Source organism: Aquarana catesbeiana, linkage group LG01 (genome assembly GCF_042186555.1).
Source record: "Aquarana catesbeiana isolate 2022-GZ linkage group LG01, ASM4218655v1, whole genome shotgun sequence".
Classification (NCBI taxonomy): Eukaryota; Metazoa; Chordata; class Amphibia; order Anura; family Ranidae; genus Aquarana; species Aquarana catesbeiana.
The window spans coordinates 827,485,840-827,502,456 of NC_133324.1; the positions used below are offsets into that span (position 1 = coordinate 827,485,840).

General features: G+C 40.4%; 1 protein-coding gene across 1 annotated transcript in view; it reads right to left on the bottom strand.

The window, feature by feature from the left end:
- GABRB1 (gamma-aminobutyric acid type A receptor subunit beta1) overlaps nucleotides 1–16,617 on the bottom strand; it is a 1,024,548-nt gene that overhangs the window by 230,459 nt on the left and 777,472 nt on the right. The window contains exon 5 of the mRNA XM_073608488.1: nucleotides 1,552–1,634. Within this exon, the coding sequence (XP_073464589.1) occupies nucleotides 1,552–1,634 (83 nt within the window). The remainder of the gene's footprint in view (nucleotides 1–1,551; nucleotides 1,635–16,617) is intronic.

A 16,617-nucleotide genomic window follows, 5' to 3' on the forward strand; every position in this document is an offset into this window, starting at 1 on the left:
TGCATCTTCTCTGCTCCTCTTCCTCTTTCTGTTGGGGTACCCCAAGGCTCCATCCTTGAACCCCTCCTATTCTTCCTCTACACATCTTCCCTGGGCCAGTTTATAACTTCCCATGGCTTCCACCTCTACTCCGACGACACCTAAATCTATGTCTCTACTCCCCAGCTTACCTCCTCGATCTCCTCAGCTATCACAATTTTACTGAGTGACATATCAGTATAGATGTCACGCCACTTCCTCCAACTTAATCTTTCTATAACTGAGCTTGTAATATTTCCTCCTCCCGATCCCCCCATGACTTTATGATTGAGACCAACAGTGCAACCATTGATGCCAGGGTGCTAGGTGCAATCATAGACTCTGACCTCTCCTTTGAGCCTCACATCCAATCACTGGCTAAGTCTTGCAACCTTAACCTCCGAAACATTTTCACAATTTGCCTCTTCCTGACTAACAACACCACAAAATAAGTTTTGCACTCCTTGGCCATACCCTGCCTAGACTACTACAACTCCCTCCTCACTAGCCTATTTTTACACTGGCTATCCCCTTCAGCCTATTATGAATGCTGCTGCTAGACTAATACACCTTACTAACAGATATGTGTCTGCTGCCACTCTTTACCAATCCCTTCACTGGCTTCCACTAGCTCAACATTTAACATTCAAACTACTAACCACAACATACAAAGCCATCCACAACACTGCTCCCAGCTACATCACCAACCTCATCTGCAAATATCACCCAAATTATACTCTCTGCTCCTTCCAAGACATCTTGCTCTCTAGCTAACCTGTTACCTCGTCCTATGCTCACTTCCAGGACTTTTCCAGAGCCTCTCCAATCCACCAGAACTCCCTATTCCAGTATGTCCGGTCAGCTCCTACCCTGTCCGCCTTTAGGCAATCCTTCAAAAAAAAATTTATTCAGGAAAGTCTACCCCACCTTCACCTAAAAAAACTGTACTTGAGTCACCTCCACCAGATCATCCCCTGCATCTATTACCCTTTGTACCACCTCCCCCTCCCTTTAGATTGTAAGCTCCATGAGCCGGGCCCTCCTATTCCTTCTGTATTGAACTGTGATGTAATTGTACTGTACCCCTTTTTATTGTAAAGCACTGCACAAACTGTTGGCGCTATTTAAATCCTGTATAATAATAACGGGTATAATAATAATAGGTGTTTATTAATTGAAAGCGCACAGAATACAAGCAGCATCTTACAAAAACCTTGAAGAATTTGACAATGCCAATGCTATAAGAGACTAGACCTTATAAAGAAACAGAGGTTGCACAAAATGCTTCAAAGTTTTTGTATGATGCTACTTGTATTCCGTGCTCTTTCAATTAATAAACACAACCTATACTGCAAGATCTTGGCCAGGATTCTTGGTATTTGCATATGCTAAAATTTTACAGATGTTGAAGCAAGAACACTGCTATGACTAAAAGAAGGGAAGATGTTTTAGGATAATAAGTTGTGACTCTTTAGTTAACTTCTCTACAGATTTTATTTTTAGTACAAAAAGTAAAGAATTAAATGTACTTACAGCTTTCTATTTCAAGAGTACAATTCTGTTCATCTAATGGATATCTGCGTAGATCCATCATACAAGCAGCTGTGGTTGTAATCCTAAATGAAATACAAAAGATACAAAAGCCTTGTATTATATGCACCTTTTTCATTATAGCATATTTATAGTATACTTGTTCATATTTACATTAAAGGGGGAATACAGCATATACCAGCTTGTTTGTAAACAATACAGCAATACACAAAGTGCATATATATATATATATATATATATATATATATATATATATATATATATATATATAGTTATATATACAGCTGTGAAAAAAGAAAAGTGTGTGAGTGTGGCGCTGTCCCAGAGTTGTAAAAGAAATGTCTGCATATATACAATTTTATCCAAAGTGTCACGTGTGTATTCCCTTAAGTGAAATATGTATGGCAGTTATTACCACTCCTATGGGTTAAAGTGACTGGTGATTTAAACATAAGAAGCATAATGAGTGCAATAAATCGCATCCAAGGTGTCTAGTGCTATATTCCCTCAAAAGGAAAAAATTTTATTAACCACTGCTAAGAGCATGAAGTGGTCTGTGTCTAAACACTAGAAAACACAAAGTTGCAATAAATACATCACACGTGACATGCAAAAAATTCTAAGGTGTCTGGTGCTAAATAAATAAATATTAAAATATTGCTCTACAAACGTTGCAAATAACAAAGTGACAAGTGCCCTATAAAAAGGTCACTCTAAAAAGTACTAAACACACGTGCCATGCAAATGGTTCTATGATAATAAACTCCCGTAGAAGTCCGTGTGACAAAACGTACGTAGGGCGTGGCCTTTGACTGAACGCCTTGCTGACATCTCCCTGCAAAGCTGACGCTTAGGAACATCTTTGTAAGCATTGTACACCGCTCATTTTTTCCACTACAATGTGAGTACCCTTTTTATCTGACCTAATAAATAGTGTTTTTAAACGGTTTCACACTATGGAATCCTTTCTTCTTATGTCCTTATGATATCATCCTGGTCCTGGTCTTGCCAAGTACTGCTGCACAGTGGCACATACTGTGACTACTCGTTACCCCTGCAGGGGATATACAGCTGGTGAGTATCTGCACAATCACAACGCGAGACACCAGCACTGGATTAACACCTGTTGTGTGCTTTGAGGAATCCTACAATGGACGCCTTTTTTCACTTATAGTGCACCGGGCATATACCCACATGAACTGTTTATTATCATAGAACCATTTGCATGGCACGTGTGTTTAGTACTTTTTAGAGTGACCTTTTTATAGGGCACTTGTCAATTTGTTATTTGCAACGTTTGTAGAGCAATATTTTAATATTTATTTATTTAGCACCAGACACCTTAGAATTTTTTGCATGTCACGTGTGATGTATTTATTGCAACTTTGTGTTTTCTAGTGTTTAGACACAGACCACTTCATGCTCTTAGCAGTGGTTAATACCGTTTTTTCCTTTTGAGGGAATATAGCACTAGACACCTTGGATGCGATTTATTGCACTCATTATGCTTCTTATGTTTAAATCACCAGTCACTTTAACCCATAGGAGTGGTAATAACTGCCATACATATTTCACTTAAGGGAATACACACGTGACACTTTGGATAAAATTGTATATATGCAGACATTTCTTTTACAACTCTGGGACAGCGCCACACTCACACACTTTTCTTTTTTCACTTTTTCCGCTCATTCCACCCCCTGTGGAGTCAGCGTATGTGAGGGCAGCAGTCTATCAATTTAGGAATATACTTCCCACCTAGGCTTCTAATTACACCCATTAGCGCGGACTCCCTATTTCTTCTATATATACAGCTGTGCTCATAAGTTTACATACCATGGCAGAAATTATGATTTCTTGGCCATTTTTCAGAGAATATGAATGATAACACGAAAACTTTTCTTTCACTCATGGTTTTTTGATAACATACTGCATTCATCTTGCCATCAATTTTGACCACATTTCCTGTGCCTTTGTAGCTCACACATCCCCAAAACATCAGCGATCCACCTCCCTTTTTCACAATAGGAATGGTGTACCTTTCATCATAGGCTTTCTTGACTCCTCTCCAAATGTAGCGTTTAGGTTGTGGCCAAAAAGCTAAATTTTAGTCTCATCACTCCAAGTGATTTTGTGCCAGAAGGTTTGAGGCTTGTCTCTGTGCTGTTTGGCGTATTGTAAGCGGGATACTTTGGGGCATTTGCGTAGTAATTACTTTCTTCTGGTGACTTGACCATGCAGCCCATCTTTCTTCAAGTGCCTCCTTATTGTGCATCTTGAAACAGCCACACCACATGTTTTCAGAGAGTCCTGTATTTCACCTGAAGTTATTTGTGGGTTTTTCTTTGCATCCCAAACAATTTTCCTGGCAGTTGTTGCTGAAATTTTAGTTGATCTTCCTGACCGTGGTTTGGTTTCAACAGAATCCCTCATTTTCCACTTCTTGATTAGAGTTTGAACACTGCTGATTGGCATTCTCAATTCCTTGGATATCTTTTTCTATCCATTTCCTGTTTTATACAGTTCAACTACCTTTTCCCACAGATCTTTTGTGAATTCTTTTGCTTTCCCCATGACTCAGAATCCAGAAACGTCAGTAAAGCACTGGATGAAAGATGCAAGGGTCTATCAGGAGTCCAAAAACTCCTTGACCTTTTATACACACACACTAATTACAAGCAAACAGATCACAGGTGAGGATGGTTACCTTTAGCCATTCAAACCCCTTTGTGTCCACTTGTGTGCAAGTTATCCGGCCAAAATCACCAGGGTATGTAAACTTTTGATCAGGGTCATTTGGGTAGTTTCTGTTGTCATTATGATTTAAAAAGAGTAAACACAGTTGATTGATAATAAACTGCTTCAGCCAAACACTAACCATGAGTGAAAGAAACGTTTTTGTATTATCATTCATATTCTCTGAAAAATGGCCATGAAATCGAATTTGTCAGGGTATGTAAACTTATGATGAGCACAACTGTATATATATATATATATATATATATATATATATATATATATATATATATACACAGGTATTTATGTGTATTATTTAACATATATAAAATAATGTGACAAATAATAATATTCATATTACTATACATAATAGCACTATAATATTAATATGAATTAAGAAAATTCCACTTCAGTCCATGCTTTATTTTGCTTTTATAAAGTTTAGCTGATCTGCAAAACATTTTAACATGCCAAAAAGATATCTAATACACTTTTTAATCTTTCCAAAAATGTAATTTATTTTCCATTTCTAGCACTTAAATCGAAATGGGGATTTAAGAACAATGGCTTAAAGCAGACACTTTCAGTGCAACACAGTTGAATCCACTCCAGTGGGTGTCTGGAAGGTCTGCACCATCTGCTCAGAATAATTAGATGATTTTACTATCTATTACCACAATTTTCCCTCTGTGCTTATCCACCAGCTCTCCCTTCAGTGACAATATTGTACAGTCTTTTTTGCCACCACTTCCCATTCATGCACATGTTAAAAGGAACAGAAATCTGGAGGTCTTGTTCTATCAATCAGCAAAGTAATAAGGCGAAGAAAAACCTTAGGCCATAAATCAAGAGTTAAATGAGCAACATAAAACCTGTAAGATGTCCCATTTCCTAGTCTACTGTGCCCAGCATTGTGTCCTTAGTAATGGCACCATGCAGAACAATCAAATCTGATTCATATGCCATCACTAGAGATGAGCATACTAGACGGACGTACAGTCAATCAAGGTAGACAACTATGATGAGCATACTTTAGATCTGGGGACAGAGCAAAATGTTTTCATCTCCACTCTACATAAGTGAATTTATCTGTCAAATTTGAATTGTAGAAGATCAATTGGTCACCGCCTAGCTTTTTTAAAAATTTTTCTGCTTTCTTTTTTTCATTTTTACAGTGTTAAATTTTAGCTTTTCCAATCCCCACTATGACAAAATCTACAGAAATAGAGTAATACTGAACCATGATTCTGGTACCTTCCAACAGAGAAGTCCCAATTATATTATAGTCACTTAATTCCAAAAATTAACAGGAGTCTTTAGATTTACATTGAACGCATATATTGTGGAGTGTCTGGTTGGTTACTTTAGATGAAGTAGCATCAAATGTGGATTTGTTTTATTCTTAAAGTGTACATAAAGGCACAGCTTTTTTTGGTTTTGGACAGTTTAGGGAAGGTAGAAGTTAGAGCTAATTATGCTGAAAACAGCTCAGAACCACCTTATAACTTCTATACTAGCTTCATATACTTACCTCTTGTCAGAGTGCTTCGGTCTGGCCACGAGATCTCCCCAGTGGCTGGGTGGAGAGTGCCGACAATGGATGGAAAGCCTGGGTGGTGATGTCACCCATAGGCTTACTATGGGGCATCCATTGTTGGATGTCCTTCCTCTCATCTGAAGCCAGTCGCTGGGAGCTGATCACATTACTAGACTAGAGTGCCCTGAAATTTTCAGAGGAGCAGCAGTGCCTGCTACACTTGTGAATGAGCCATTACTTGCATTCGGCAACAGCACCCTTAGTGCTTGTTCACACATAAAGTTGGGGGGGGGGGGGTAAAATAGCAGGATATAATAGAAGTCTATGGCTAAGTGCAGCAAACCCACAGGAAAGCTGCAGGTACACTGCACTGCACCCACGGTGTGGGTAAACCACAGCACATCAGTGTGAAAGCAGCCCTGTATTGTATCATTTCACACTGACTTGAAGATCTCTTCTTTCCTGCTGCTGGCACCACTCTGGAGTCCGCTACCCGGGATAAGAGGTGAAGGGCAGTTGATACTCAGCATGGGACAGGAGCCAGCACTACAGAGGAGGCATCGGTTTATGCGTCTCTTTCTCTCTACTACAGCTCCAACTTTACGAGTAGTCCTACTGCATTGCACTCTGTTTGATGCTCTGGAATGTTGGGTCAGTAAGCCCAGACCGCGATCTACCAGTCACCTGCCAGCGATCTACTGGTAGATTGCGATCTACAGGTTGCTGACCCCCACACCAATGCCCCGTACACACGATCAGACATTCCGACAACAAAATCCATGTATTTTTTCCGAAGGACGTTGGCTCAAACTTGTCTTACATACACACGGTCACACAAATCTTGTAGGAAATTCCGAACATCAAGAACGCGGTGACGTGCAACACGTACGAGAAGCTAAGAAAAAGGCAATTTAATAGCTAGTGCCAGTGCGGCTCTTCTGTTTGATTCCAAGCATGCATGGAACTTTGTGCGTCGGAATTATGTACACACAATCGGAGTTTACGACAACGGATTTTGTTGTCAGAAAATTTAATATCCAGATCTCAAATTTTGTGTGACGAAAATTCTGATAGAAAATGTCCGATGGAGCCTACACACTTCTTTCTTTACCATCCCATTTCCATCTTATTGCTTCTTTTTTGAATCATGTCCATTTCCATGTCCATTTTGTTTGGGGCCCCCAAATTCCTTCAAACGGCCCTGCTGGCGGTGGTCCGTCCCCCTGTCAGAACACAATAGCACAGCAGGGGAGATTGTTGTACTGACATCAAATTGTTAGTACAGCAGCACTGACCTGAGCTGTGAGTGGTGTGTACTAGGCTTTACATGAATGAGCATTCCATATGAAAACATTCAAGTAGCTAAATGAGTACTCTGCGTAAATCAATCTAATTTAATCAATGAAGGAAAACCTAGCAGGTGTCACATATTTGTGTTTGTGGTAATAATGATTTTATATTGTGTATTTGTACCTTTGATTTACAAAGTTCTAAATGCAGTAGCAATAGATAGATAGAATGACTGATAGATAGAATGACTGATAGATAGAATGACGGATAGATAGATAAATAGATAGATAGATAGATAGATAGATAGATAGATAGATAGATAGATAGATAGATAGATAGATAGATAGATAGATAGATAGATAGATAGAATGACTAATAGATAGATATACACAACGAGAAACTCTTATGTTTATAAATTGTCTGGGCCTAGCCCTCGGGATTCAGTTTTATTATGAAACAGGGAAAGTGAATAGAACAAAAAGCTGCAGGATATAAAGAGAGGCAACTGTCTCAAGTGCAAACTGCAGGAAAACAAAGCTGAAAAGGTTACAAGGGGCTGTATGTGATGCAGATACAAAGAAAAATAAGGGAAGAAAATACAAACTTTCATCTTGCATAACATTCTTCTCTTCATCTGAAACAGAATTCAATTTATTTTGCACTTTTAGTAAGTCTGACCATGTGCCTCTCAGTGAAATGAATGTAAAATTTGATAATATGATCTACTGATGTTTTATCGAAAGAATAAAATAGGACTCCTTTTGCATTTATTAGCAAACAATAGATGGAATTTTATTTAATTAGTATTTTTAAAATAAAGATAAAATAAAGATACAAAGAAAGGTGCATTAAAATAATGTTAAAATTGTTATTATTAATAAATATGTTATTTAATAATGCCGCTATACTTATTTATATAAACCCAAAGCAACTAGTCACAGTCAGATCACTTAAGGGTTGAGACATTCAAACATCTATTGCATTATATGGCTGTCCAATTCGGTGTTAAGCCAGACAAATGCGGTGATTTACTAAAATTGGTAAACACAGAATCTGCTGCAGCTGTGCATAGTAACCAATCAGCTTCCAGGTTTTCTTGTCAGAGTTTAAAGGGATTGCAAAGGTTAGTTTAAAAAAAATTTTAAAAAACCCAAAACATGTTATACTTACCTGCGCTGTGCAAGGGTTATGCAGCGAGAGGCCCGATCCTCCTTTTCTGGGGTCCCCCCACGGCGCTCCCGCCCCTCCTCTTTATTGGGTGCCCCCACGGAGATCCACTTTCCAAGGGGGAATCGGCCCCACCCTGGCTCCTGTGTCATTGGATTTGATTAACAATAGTGGGAGCCAGTCTATACAATGAGGACAGAGAGAGCAGCTGGAGCCGCTGGGCTCGTGCTCGTAGCTGGAACGATTGGGTTCAGGTAAGAAAAAGGGGGGCTGTGGGGGGCAGCTGCAGCACAGAAGGTTTTTCACCTTAATGCATAGAATAGCACACAGATAGCAATAAAAACCCATAAAAAGTTTTGTCCCACTTCATTAAAAAAGCAAAAAAAACACAAAAAGAAAACAAATTTGTCTGGAGTTATGATTTAAAATGGGATCACCCACCCTTCCATGGTGTAACTATTTTTTTTTTAAATTTTTTTGAAATTGAGTTTTACAATTACAACAATATTATGATAGCCTGACATCAGGCTTCTCACAAGACATAGTACAACTATTTTTTTTTTTATGTCAATGATGATGATTATTTTTGCTATTTTTTTTACTACATGGTAATCCAGAATCTCAAATTCGATTTTTAATTTTATTAGACCATTAAAAGACCACAATATTTTCCCACTTCGTTAATTCAGCTTGATTATAACATTTCATTATAAACATGGTACGCCTGAGCCATGTCACAAAGAAACAGCCAAGGAAAAGCATCTGTTCTCACCTTCCTGAATCCTGAAGCTCTGTTCTCACAGTGGTGGTAAAAATGTTTCCTATTCCTTTGAGTGTACTATGGGAAGCAATATTTAACACAGCATGAATGATTAATGCATGGCCTACACTGAATGATAGAAACCTTGTCATGAAATGCCCAATCCCTTGTGGCGAAGAAGGAAATTAAAGTTTAATCTGTCCTCGCCTTTTCCTAACTGACATGGTAGAATATAAATTCTAGCCATGTACGAGGTCAGGAATTGGGAATAAGCCAACCTTTAAGAAATCTTAAATACACAGAGAGCCTAATGCTACCAAAGTGAGTTTCTGAAATGCCAAGCAAAGATTGCTTACTTAACTTTTTATAGACTTGCTTAGATAATCCTATTTTTGTTATTTACATCTGGCAGGTCCCCGTATGCACCGGTTTATGTCTGATGTGTTCTTTGAGATTTGTATCTCCTAGAAAGGTTTTCAGAAATGTGTCATGGAAAAGTATTAACTGTGCCGGTTACCGCAAGCCAGTAAGAAGAACAGCGAAGAGGTATATTGCTAACATTACCTACCTGACTTTTAAAGTGAGGCTTTCAATTAACTCCACAGCAACATAGTCATCGTTGCCATGTTGAATAATTAAACTACTGACTCATGAATATTCATAGTTATGAAAGAATATAGAGGAAACACCTGAGGCACTCAGGAAGAGACTTATGGGAAAACAAAAGGTTTGTGAGGAAACCCGGCTGTGTTTCACTCCTTATGCTGGCTCAATACTTTAGTTTGCCACGGGTTCACTTTGAGAATGGTGCTACAGTTTAATGTATTGACATAGCAATGACATGCTTATGCTTCAAGCTTCAAGATCATCATTTCCTAATGATTAATGACTTTCCACTTGGAATTGAAAGGATCGTTTTAGACTAGGGGTCTCAAACTGGCAGCCCTCCAGGTGTTGCAAAACTTCAAGTCCCATAAGGCATTGCAAGGCTGACATTTACATGCATGACTCCCACAGGCAGAGGCATGATGGGACTTGTAGTTTCGCAACAGCTGGAGGGCCGCCAGTTTGAGACCCATGTTTTAGACAGTACATTCATAGGAGATGCACAGCTTTTACCACTCTTAAAACAAGTAGAAATAACCCCTAAGAAAACCCTCTCTGATTGTAAAGTTGATTCTAACTTTTAAAGATGTTGTAATCCTAAAAAAAAAAAAAGAAAAGCGATCCTGTTCCCTTATAGCGGGTTCAACAGCAGAGTGCTTATGCTGTCTAATCTGTCCCTCCCTAAGCTGTAAAAAAACTGGTTGATCCTGCCTGTTTCTGTGTCCCCCTTATGCCCCGTACACACGGTCGGATTTTCCGACGGAAAATGTGTGATAGGACCTTGTTGTCGGAAATTTCGACCGTGTGTAGGCTCCATCACACATTTTCCATCGGATTTTCCGACACACAAAGTTTGAGAGCAGGCTATAAAATTTTCCGACAACAAAATCCGTTGTCGGAATTTCCAATCATGTGTACACAAATCCGACGCACAAAGTGCCACGCATGCTCAAAATAAATAAAGAGATGAAAGCTATTGGCTATTGCCCCGTTTAGAGTCCCGACATACGTGTTTTACGTCACCGCGTTCAGAACGATTGGATTTTCCGACAACTTTGTGTGACTGTGTGTATGCAAGACAAGTTTGAGCCAACATCCGTCGGAAAAAATCCTAGGATTTTGTTGTCGGAATGTCCAATCAATGTCCGACCGTGTGCACGGGGCATTAGTGTGCTGACCATGGTAATCATGGCTGCTGATTCATGATTACGGTGGTCGGATTACGTGCCTCCATCATCCCACTGCTCTCCTCTCTCCCCCTCTCCCTTCCTGCCTGTCAGCTCCCGTGTGTGTGAGGCACCCTCCCCCCCCCCCCCCCACCGCTATTAGTAGCTGGCAGTAAAGTTGAATAAGGATTACTACCAGCCCTCTCTTTTATCAATCCATCCTACATTGTGTAAATTTTTGAAAAAAGCTGATGCCTCTAAATACCTTATCTCAGATCTTTTCTGGTCGGTCACATGATCTCTGGCCACTCACCCTGAACTAAGAGCTACAGAAGAGGGGCTGAGCAGACAGCACAGGGGGCACGAGACCTCCCTAGCTGAGGTCAGAGGGAGATTTCGGCCCCTCCAACTGTAGCCCTTAGATCGGAGGAGAGATGCTGGAGGGCACGTAACCGGCCAGAAAAGATCTGGGATAAAGTATTTAGAGGCATCATTTTATACAAATATTTAAACAGTGTAGGATGACTTGACTTTACAACCACTTTAACACTTTCCTATCTGTAACCACTTCAATACAGGGCATTTTCATCCCCTTCCTGCCCAGACCAATTTTCATCTTTCAAAGCTGTCACACTGTACCCATATGAAATTTTTATAATTTTTTTTTCCCCACAAATAGAGCTTTCTTTTGGTGGTATTTGATCACCTCTGCTGTTTTAATTTTTTGCTCTATAAACAAAAAAAGAGCGACAATTTTGAAAAAAACACAATATTTTTAACTTTTTGCTATAATAAGAATCCCATTAAAAAAACAAATGTTTTCCTCAGTTTAGGCCGATATGTATTCTTCTACATATTTTTGGTAAAAAAAAAAAAAAAAATCGCAATAAGTGTATATTGATTGGTTTGCGCAAAAGTTATAGCGTCTACAAAATAGGGGATACATTTATGGCATTTTTATTGTTATTTTTTTTTTTACTAGTAATGGCGGCGATCTGCGATTTTTATCATGATTGCGATATTGCGGCAGACACTTCAGACACTTTTGACACTATTTTGGGGCCATTCACATTTATACAGCGATCAGTGCTATAAAAAATGCACTTATTACTGTGTAAATGTGACTGGCAGGGAAGGGGTTAATTATGTTTCCTAGGGAGTGATTCTAACTGGGGGGCTGGGACTCACAAGGGGAGGGGACCGATCGGTTTTGCTCTGTTCTGGGAACACATCATCGGTCTCCTCTACTCTGACAGGACATGGATCTGTGTGTTTACACACACAGATCCAGTTTACACACAGTTTACACACACAGATCCACAGTCCTGCTGTGTTCACGGGCAATCGCGGGTGCCCGGCGGACATCGCGGCAGCCCAGCATGCGCATCGGGTGCCTAGTGACGCGGCGGCGCACGCCCCCTAGAGGCTCAGGAAGAAAAGATATCATATGACGGGGGCCCGGAGGGACAAAGGGTTCTTGCCGCCATCATATGACTATGCACTGTAGGGAAGTGGTTAACACATAACACAATAGACCAACACACCCCAACACCACTAATGACATAAAGTGCATACATCCCAAAGACATTTTTTTGTATACTTATTTACACTAATAATTTTATAGGGAAAGTTTGTACATTATATTTGGTAAGAATATTTAGTGACTTAGCATATGCAATTTGTATAATAATAATAATAATAATAATAACTTTTTATTGTATAGCCTTTAAACATACCTTCTCAAAGTCCTAAGAAAGAACGATGAAGAAAGCCACCAACCATTAAAAGCCAGTGTTGGGTTTATTGAAATAACCAATGCACAGACTCCATCTTCCAATCCTAATACATTTCATTGTTACATGGAGCTCATTTGCACACTCTACAAATAAGCTCCACGTGGGAGTGAAATACGTTAGAGTTAGTTGTGTCAGGTGAATCGGTCTGTGCTTTGGTTATTACAATAAACCCAACATCGGCTGTTAATGGTAAGCCAATCTTCCCCCTTCTTTCTGTGGACTGGTGTGTTGGATGTGAAGTTGTCCATGACCACAAGAAGCCTACTCCTGATGCTGGAGGACTGGAGCAGAGGGTTATGCCTGTAGTGGAACATAATTTTCCAAGTACATTTATCTTAAAGTGCTTTACAGAGGAAACAATAAATAAAGAATACAGGAGAAAAGCAACAAAATAGGGAACAGTTAGGTGAATGCTTGTCTAAAGGAGGAAGTTTTTGGTTTTGATTTGAAAGAGTTTAAGGAAGGTCACGCTCTGATGTTCTTGAGAAAAGAAGAAAGAGAAGAAAATAATTTTGTGATATAATGGGAAAGGCTCTGTCCTCCACAGAATGTATGGATTTGAGGGACATACAAAAGACCAGAATTGAAGGAGTGTCAGAAAGTGGGGGGGAGGGGGGGGGTTATAAAAGTTCAAACTGATAATGGGAGCCAAATCATGCAGAGCCTTAAAAGTGAGCATTAGGATTTTGAAGTCAGTGTGAATCCTGCCAGGTAGCCAGTGCAAAGATTTACTCTAGACCTAGTCAGGATTCTGGCAGCCATATCACTATTGTTGGTGGGGTGTGTTGATTTACTTATATAGAAAGGCACTACATTAATTGTTCATATGTTAGGCTACATTCACACCTGTGATTTAGGCCGGTGCGAATAATAGTGGCAGGAATCTGAGAGGTGGGGTGTGGCCATTTACTGTAATGACAGGTTGCTGGTGGCTGCAGCTAGTCGCTGCTATCCACGCAGCCAACGATTACCTGCGGTGATTGCTGCTACACGCACACAAAGTGCGTCCAGCTGTGATCACCACAGGAAATTGCTGGCGATGCAGAGAGCTGCAGCCACCGGTGACCTGTTATTATAATGAATGGGGTTTCCTGCTGCTACATATCACACCCAGTGTGAATGTAGCCTTAATCATTTACACCAAGAGGTCTTGGTACATTTCAATGTAGCAGCTGGTAATTTAGCCCATCATAGGTGCTGCAGGCTCCAGAAGGTGAGAATTACAGTGGCCACCGCGCCACTGTGAGAAGATCCCCACTTGGTGCTCGGGCTGGCGGCTCTCCTCTACTGTCCTGTCATCATGGCTCTGGCTGCCTGGAGTGCCTGCTGTCTACGCTACTGTGTGATGGGCGTGCCGCACACTACGGCTGACCTGCAGGAGGAGGTCACATCACCTGAAGTCTGGTCAGGTAGGTCAGTGTGGGTCAGTGTGTGACAGGTAGGTCAGTGTGTGTCAGGTAGGTCAGTGTGTGTCAGGTAGGTCAATGCGGGTCAGTGTTTGTCAGGTAGGTCAGTGTATGTCAGGTAGGTCAGTGTATGTCAGGTAGGTCAGTGCAGGTCAGTGTATGTCAGGTAGGTCAGTGTATGTCAGGCAGGTTAGCGTATGTCAGGTAGGTCAGTGTATGTCAGGTAGGTCAGTGTTTGTCCACATCAGGTAGGCCAGTGCGTGTCAGATAGATCAGTGCGCGTCAGGTAGGTCACACCCCCCCTGTTTTTTTTACCACCTAGCAGCGCCCCTGCTTATGTCATTTTTTTCTTTGCCAGTAGTTCTATTTTAATTACAGTTGCAGTGTTTCTTGGGCAGTGTTGGTATTTACTAATTAATTTAATTTAAGTTGCTGAGAGTCATATTTTAAAAAGGTCATGGCCTGCCACTAACTGCAAAAAATTGTACTCCATCATATTGTGTCAAACTGTCAATGCCCTGTGTATATTATACTGTGATTACCTTGGAATACAGAGTAGGAAATTTGGCTTTTATCTGCTTCGTATTACACGTTTCAGTGCTGCAGTCTATAACACTTTTAAACTGTGATGCTGTTACTGCTTTCACAAACAGGAACAAAATAATATATGGGCTTACTTTTTTATTTATAAGGAAAGGAGAATCAGATTGTTTACAAAGAGAAACATTTACGGGAGCATGATTATTATTTACGATACAATATCCAGGAAAACTACAGTGATTTATATGACAACATTTCATCTCAAGAAAGAAATGGTTCAATATGAAACAGATTTTTATTTTGCAGTAAATGTGGCAGGAGAATGTCTACTACAGCCTGGCTGAATACACAGGATTGATGCTGAGAGACCGGGGAGTTCACTAGCCTTCTTCCTCTTCTCAAGTGAGTTGCAGCTGAACCAGACCAAAGGGGTCCTGCCACTGCTGAAAGCCATTATAGCCTTTGGAAGTTGGTGAGAGGGCCTCTGGCCTGCTTTGTACTGTCAGCAGGACAGCTGTGGTACTCTTTCTGCATCCCGCCACTTTCTATATTGTTGCCCTCAATATCTCTGCCGCACCAATTGCCACCTATGAACTGTGGCTGTAGTTCACCATCACCACCTCTGGCCCAGTTTGTTTCTTATACCATAGTCTGCATTGCACAGTTGCCACTTAACTGTATGCAGGTTTAAGGACTATCATAAGTGCAGCGACACTCTTCAAAAGGCCCCAACAATAGCTGGCAGAAGATCAACCTTAGAAACTGCCCTCTCTCCTACCACCCATCCTACAAGTTCCCCTCATACTCCTACACTGTTTATGTTGTTTAAATTCTGACTATATTTAACCAGTTGGTCAAGACCTAGCACAGCCATCATGAGTGAGTATTGGCAGTATAGCCCTGTTATTGTTAGACTGTGTTTTTCTACTGCCTGTTATTGCATCCTGGAGTGGCACTGTTCCTGCCAACTCAGTTGTCCTATGCCTCTTATGCCTAGTTTTTTTGTTAACCATTTAGTGTGCTAGAATGTGCTACCCCTATAAGTATTTTGCTTGTACTTGAGGGGTTATCAATTTTCTGAGAGAATAATATATTGAGTTCACCCGTATCAATTGCTCAGTGTCTGGTTTCTTAAGATGGGATTGGGTAACCTAAATTATTTGCTGTGCTTCATTGTGTTTGCTTGCATTCTCTTAACATGGCGTGTCAGAGGGCTAGATGCTCTTGAGAAGATTTGGACTAAGAACAGAGGGCCCATCTTAATCAGTGGCTCCTTCAGAGGTAGAGATACACACTGATTGTATTGTATTGTACTTTCTGTTAAAGTGTATTTCTGGGCAACACCTTTTTTTTAAATTTTGGATAGAGTGTAGAAGGGCTAAAAGTCTGTGGAGTCCTTTTTGTTGTCTGTGTTATCATTGGGGAGATTCAACTCTCTAGTTGTCTTAAAGACCATTGAAAGAACAGGACGGTAGATCCAAACTCTTCCAATGGGGATACTTTTTAGGGGTGGGGAATTCTTCTCACTTTGGGAGATCCTTTCTAAAATCCTGATGTATCTCTGGCACAAGAAGTAAAGGGACATTTCCACAAAAAATTACCTAGCAGGGTTTTTACCATTTCTTACTATATCCAAAACAAACCAAAAATGTTGCCTATGCATACGCTTTAAGCAAAAAATGCAGATAACTAATTCCCTCCATTTCTCTGTACATGTTGGTTATACCATACTGGCAAAAAATGTTGTTTCAGGCATAACAGCCAAGGGCAGCACTGTTTAATGTCCTCACAAGATCAGACATTAAATCAGAACTTTTTTTTTTTAAAGTCAGCAGCTACAAACACTGTAGCTGCTTACTTTTAATAAGGACACTTACCTGTCCAGGGAGCCCGCGATGTCGGTCCCCCGAGGCCGATCCGTTCATCGGATCGGGTGCCGGCGCAGCCACCCTAACGAAGGAAAACAGGCAGTGGAGCTTTGCACCTTCACTACCTGTTTCCTACTGCGCATGCGCAAGTCATGCAGCGCATTGTGAATGGGCGA